The sequence below is a fragment of the Pipistrellus kuhlii genome, unplaced genomic scaffold (assembly GCF_014108245.1).
Source record: "Pipistrellus kuhlii isolate mPipKuh1 unplaced genomic scaffold, mPipKuh1.p scaffold_m20_p_13, whole genome shotgun sequence".
Lineage (NCBI taxonomy): Eukaryota > Metazoa > Chordata > Mammalia > Chiroptera > Vespertilionidae > Pipistrellus > Pipistrellus kuhlii.
This window is the reverse complement of record NW_023425438.1, coordinates 1672250-1678249: the sequence shown is the minus strand read 5'-3', so window position 1 is coordinate 1678249 and position 6000 is coordinate 1672250. Positions and strand designations below refer to the sequence as shown.

The 6000-nt window shown below is 48.7% G+C and overlaps 1 protein-coding gene across 3 annotated transcripts in view; it reads left to right on the top strand.

The window, feature by feature from the left end:
- The first annotated feature begins 1011 nt into the window (after positions 1–1011).
- NBAS (NBAS subunit of NRZ tethering complex) overlaps positions 1012–6000 on the top strand; it is a 160195-nt gene continuing 155206 nt past the window's right edge. Inside the window, exons 1-3 of one of the 3 annotated variants that reach the window (XM_045580476.1) lie at positions 1012–1221; positions 3169–3217; positions 5195–5231. In XM_045580476.1, coding sequence (XP_045436432.1) covers positions 1105–1221; positions 3169–3217; positions 5195–5231 — 203 coding nt within the window. In that variant the 5' untranslated portion in view covers positions 1012–1104. Of the gene's footprint in view, positions 1222–3168; positions 3228–5194; positions 5232–6000 lie in introns of all 3 variants that reach the window. The other 2 variants (XM_036434642.2, XM_045580477.1) reach the window with 2 other exon arrangements.

Here is a 6000-nt window from a genome sequence, read left to right as displayed (position 1 = left end):
ACATTCTGCAGCCTGCCACACGAGAAGTGCTCCCTGGAGCCGGCACTTTGTGGGCCCTAGTGGGATGGGGAAGCGAAGTCTGGTGTTTGAGGATTTGATGAAAAGACAGCTGTTGGGAGAAGTACTTCGGGATACAACGTGCCAGATAGGTTTTGTGGGCAGTTTTTCATTTATTCAGCAAATAATGTATATTTTGTCCTGCCTCTGTTCCAGGCACTGTTATAAACCCTGAGGTTATCCTCAGGGACCCTACGTACCTAGCTGTTCGTCAGCTCCTTTATTAAAAGAGGCTCTGTGAGCTGCTCTAGCAAATTACGGGAACCCACGAAGGAAGTCTTTGAAATCTCTGGTCTACAGTCGATTTGCCAGAAGCACAGGTAATAACCTGGGTTTGCATCTGGCAGCTGAGGTGTGTGTGTTGGGAGGTGGGTACCGTTGGGGGGTGGACAGTCTTGTGGAACTGATCCCTGAGCCAGTAGGCTCTGTGCTGTCTCCGGAGAGTGACCGTTTTTTAAATTTGCAACCACCTTCCCTGAACTCCCCCGGTTCCCCTCGCCTTCAGTATTCTTTCCCCTGACACTTGTCATCCTCCAACTTTTTTTGTCCTCTGCAAAAAACAAGCACAGACCCTGCTGGCCCTCACCGCCTTTTCCCAGCTTCTGTAGCATCATCATTCCTTTGACACCTGTTTATTGGCTTAGTCTGTGGCGTCGCCTAACTTCTGGGGGCTTATTAAACAAAACAGACAAAACACCACTTGCAATCTTTCCATGTATTAGGCAACAAACCCATAGGGGAATGCTAGCATCTCAGGGGGACCCTTTTGACCGTTTTCATTTGACAGAAGCTGACTGGGGAAGAGAGGTTCAGACTTGGCTGATCTCACGCAGACTGATATGCAAGTAGCTCAGAGAACCTCAGTCATATCCCAGACAAGCAGCAGTCCTTGTAGCTCCTACACACACCTGGGTTAACCTAACGTTTCCTTGTCAGTCCAGCAAACTCCGCCCCTTCCCCTTGCCAGGAAGAGCGGTCGCGGCCGCGGAAGCTTGTCCCTCGCGGGAGGCCGTAGCGTGGCTCCCTCCGCGGCCGGGCCCGGGCAACATGGCGGCCTCCGAGTTCGCGCCGGCTGTCCCCGCAGGCGCCGCGGAGGGCGAGGAGGAGACCATTCTCTATGACTTGCTGGTCAACACCGAGTGGCCCCCGGAGACAGAAGTGCAGGTGAGCCGGGCCCCCCCGGCGCTGGGCCGGCTGGTCGCGCCGGCGCCGGCGGAGCCACGTAGGAAGGGCCACGTAGGGCGGCGGCGCCGCGGGCGGGGGGCTGGCCCGGCCGCGTCCCGTTGCCTAGCAACAGCGCGCGGGGCGGGCGGGGGTCTGGGCCCCGGAGCCCGGCTCCTGGGATTCCTCCCGGGCTCGGTGTGGCCGGGCGGCCCCGCGGCTCCGGTTCTGGGGGCTCCGGTTCCGTCCCGGGCGGCCCCGCGGGCTCCGGTTCTGGGGGCTCCGGTTCCGTCCCGGGCGGCCCCGCGGCTCCGGTTCTGGGGGCTCCGGTTCCGTCCCGGGCGGCCCCGCGGGCTCCGGTTCTGCCCCGCGGGCTCCGGTTCTGTCCCGGGGGCTCCGGTTCTGTCCCGGGCGGCCCCGCGGGCTCTGGTTCTGTCCCGGGGGCTCCAGTTCCGTCCCGGCCGGTGCTGGGAAGGGGCTGCAGCATCGGGCTCCGGGGCCCCTCTCGCCCGGCCTGCGTGTCCTGCCCTCCCGGGCGGGCCTCCTCTGCAGCGGGACCCGGAGTCCTGGGAGCTCCCGGCGGCTGCACGGAGCGGGCATCAGCCTGCACTCCTGCTCGGAGCCCATTGCACCTGCTCTTGCAGGCGTGCTCGGTCCGGGTCCCAGGTGCTGCGCCAGGTGCTGGGCGCCCGGGGGAACGCTTTCCGGGTGCTTCAGTGCAGAGGGGAGACAACCTGGTCAACATCTGTCACCCTCCCGAGCCATGAGCGCTGTCACAGCCTCAAGTGGGACCAGTAGGGCGCCGCTGACCTGGGCTGGGCCCTCTGCTCAGGAAGGGGTCGCAGGGCTTGGTAGCCTGACATGGACCTGGGGTTCCCAGTTCCCTACAGAGGACCTCCCCGCGCAGGGTGAAGAGTGGGAAGCAGAATCCACGTCCATCAGGCTGATACTGATTGATTGGGAGCCGCACCTGTGCCAGCACCGGTTCAGACTCAGAGGGTGCCGCAAGGTGGAAAAGGACTTTTACCCAAGATCAGGGAGTCCAGTCCCTGTGGATTCTCTTTTACAAAATCTCTCCAAAGTGTTTCTAGACTGGAGAGACGACTCCTTCTCCTGTGAAGTTTGCCGTTTCTCCTTAACCTTCCCATTGCAGTTTCTGCTCGTGGTGAATAATGTATTTTTGTAGGCCGGCAGAGGCCTGTCTATATTACTGTTTTCCAGGTATTTATTTAGTTTCTCTTTGTCCTTATCGGTGTGACTGTTTTATAGGTTATGCCAGGAAGCAGCGGCAGCTGCTGCTATATTGGTTGGATAAGGATAAGTTTCTGCCGCTTAGCACTCACTGGCTGATTACAATAATGATTCAGAATACATAACGTTATACATTGAGTTTTTTAAAAAATAAGCACAGCATCAACTTACATTGAGACCTCATGGCACGCAGTATGTGTAGTGCCTAGAATCGTTTAGTCCACACAGCCTGTGTGAAATATACTTAACGATTTAATGTAGCAATTATATATCAGTGTGTGCCTTCCTAGCGTTTTCTCTGTGGATATAAGACATTCAATGCATTTGTCTCAGACATGAATTTATTCACCTAAATAACCCCTTTTCCTGCAAGCAAAACTTGTGTGGGGCCTCTCTCGCCCCCGGCTGGTCTCTGCCCTGGACTGCTCCCGCCTTTGGACTGGTGTTTGATATGAAGTGGTTTCCAGACTGAATCCTTCCTGATCCTCACAAAATTCATCTGTGACTGCATTATGCTCACTTGTACGCCCACCCTCCCCAGGCCTGCTTCTGCCTGTGTCTGAGTAGTTGTTAAATGCTGGTAATTTGTACCCAGTCCTCTGAGTAGCCACAGAGAAATAGAACCTGACACAATGAGTACGGATGACTGGAAAATTCTCAAATATAAGCCTTTTGTTTTTGTTTTGTTTCCATCTGCAGCCTAGAGGCAACCGAAAACACGGTGCATCCTTCGTCATCACAAAAGCAGTTCGAGGTAGGTACTGCCTATTTATTTTTTCTGCATGCGTTTCTATACATATCAGTATGGAGTTAGTAGGTCATTTAACCCCCATTTCATCCAGACCTGTGCTGTTTTGGAAAGTTTAGGAATTTTATTTAAATATATTTTTATTGATTTTTTATAGAGAGAAAGAGAGAGGGATAGAGAGTTAGAAACATCGATGAGAGAGAGTTATTGATCAGCTGCCTCTTGCACACCCCCTACTGGGGATGTGCCCGCAACCACGGTACATGCCCTTGCCCGGAATCGAACCTGGGACCTTTCAGTCCGCAGGCCAATGCTCTATCCACTGAGTCAAACCGGTCCCGGCAAGTTTAGGAATTTTAAAGTGTGTTTTTTAATGGAGAACCTGATAAAAGTGATGAGCACACATAGTACCTGAGTTTAACTTTATAGATGCATATATTTTCATGATATATGATATGTATACATACACACACATATGTCTTTATGTATATGTGAGTATATACACACACTTTCAAAGCAGTGTAGAGCTAAGGTATGGCTTGAGTTAGCCATTATGGATGTGTTCTAGAAGAAACGAAGAAAATCAAGCCGAGTGTGAGCCTCGGAGAGTGTGGACATTGGAGGTGAGAAGACGGTGGCAGGCTGTTGTAAGTGGCATACATGATGTTCCACATACACGGGGCCAGGGTTATTCAAATTACACCATAGATGAACCAGGGCAGTGGGTTGGCAAACTGCAGCTCGCGAGCCACATGCGGCTCTTTGGCCCCTTGAGTGTGGCTCTTCCACAAAATACCACGGCCTGGGCCAGTCTATGTTGAAGAAGTGGCGTTAGAAGAAGTTTAAGTTTAAAAAATGTGGCTCTCCAAAGAAATGTCAATCGCTGTGCTGTTGATGTTTGTCTCTGTGGACTGATGAGCTTGCCGACCACTGAACCAGGGCAGTCTTTACCTGCTGGCGGGCTGTATGCCATGCTCCCAGGATTGCACTCCCGCAGGGAGCAGTGCTGGGAGGGCTTTGTGGGCGCTGACACAGGCTTTCCCAGGCCAGCACGCGGGTGCTGCTCCGAGTGTGTGTGGCAGGCGAGGAAGCTTGCCCAGGGCCATTCCTTTGGAACTTGACTGTGTGCCTTTCTGGTCCCAAAGCCGGTCCTTCTTACCTGGGTGAGTGTGAGCCACTCCTAAAGTGGAGATTCAGTTCCCAAGGCCTTGAGTATTTGAAATGAACTGTCATTTTACTTTCCAAGAAAGAGAAAATAGCTTTATCTTCTGATACAAGAATCTCTAGCATAGGCAATTTTCGTTCTCACAAATGCTTTGAAGTTCAGGAAGTTTAGAAAATATATACAAGTCATAACATTTGTTGTAGAAAACTTAGAGAATATAGGTGACCACAAACTAGAGTAAGTAAATTACTCTTCATTTTGCTACTCACAGGTAATCTGTTATCCTTCAGACCTTCTCCCAGTGATATACACTTAACTGCGTACACATATGTTCACATGCACAGATATGTTTTAAATGAGGTACTATAAAAACATTATTTGTCAATGTTGTGTTAGAGATTGGTTTTCATGGACTTCCCCATTTTTAGATATTATTATTAAAATTTTTGCTATAAAGTATAAAATGGTATCGTAATTTTTTAATAAAAATACTTAGGTTTTAAAGGGCAGTTACTATGATTTTTATTCCATGGTTTTATTAAAGCCTGGTTGGCAAAATTTAGCATCTCAAATCACTTTTACTTGTTGTACTGTTAGGAAATACTGCAAAGTTTGAATATGCCAGCTTGGAACTTAATATAAACATACCATCTTGTAAAAGACTTAGTGTGTTTTAGATTTTATTTATTCTCTTATTTTAAGAGTTGTATTCTGCGTTTTATAATGACTCATTCTACGGTATATTTTGGATTTTATCAATAAATATTTGGCTTTACTATAATTTTTTTTTTTTTTTTTTTTTTTTGTTACAGATCGCTTATTATTTTTACGCCAGTACATCTGGTACAGGTAAGTCATTAATTCCACCGAGAAACGGTATAAACATCGAATACAAATGGTATTGTCCTATTTATGATTTACATTTTCAGAACTGAATTGTGACATAGTTGCTGATAATCAGGTGAACCCAGTTTATAAAATAAACATTTCGTATACTTGACATACTCTGGCGGGGTGTCTTACAGACTCAGGGTGATTTTGTTCCCTTGGTCATTATTAAGACAGTTTCCCCGACAACTGGGCTTTCACTGAAGAGCGTTCTGAGCCTTATCCTGAACGATGAAGGCTCCCCGCCTTATCTGGAATGTCCACATGAGGGATCTGCAGCTCACAAAGCTTTTAAACAACCTTGTTGTCCTTATTGTCGTATCTCCTCTGGTGCATCAGAGAAGGTTCTTTCGGTTTCAGTTCTTGGTACTTCTGAATTCTTTGAAGTGTTACGTGTGTTTTCAGGCACAGTGCTAATTTTGAGCCCTGAAAGGAACAAAACAAAACAAAACAAAACAAAACAAAAGATTATCCTGACAAAGGATTTAATTCAGCTTTTAGATATGTATGTAGGAATAGTTTTATGGAATTCTTTACCACGAATTGCTTTTTCCTTGTTAGAGAACGTCTAATCTTATAAGCCGCAGAGATATTACAGATAATACAGTTCTAGGAAAGAGAACTTTGGCTCCACTCTAGGGCTAGCTCCAGTGTTTTCTGCTTTTCCTTTGTGGGGTGTGTGTGTGTGTGTTTCACGATTAGAGTTTAAGCTCACTATTGTGTTGTGGTT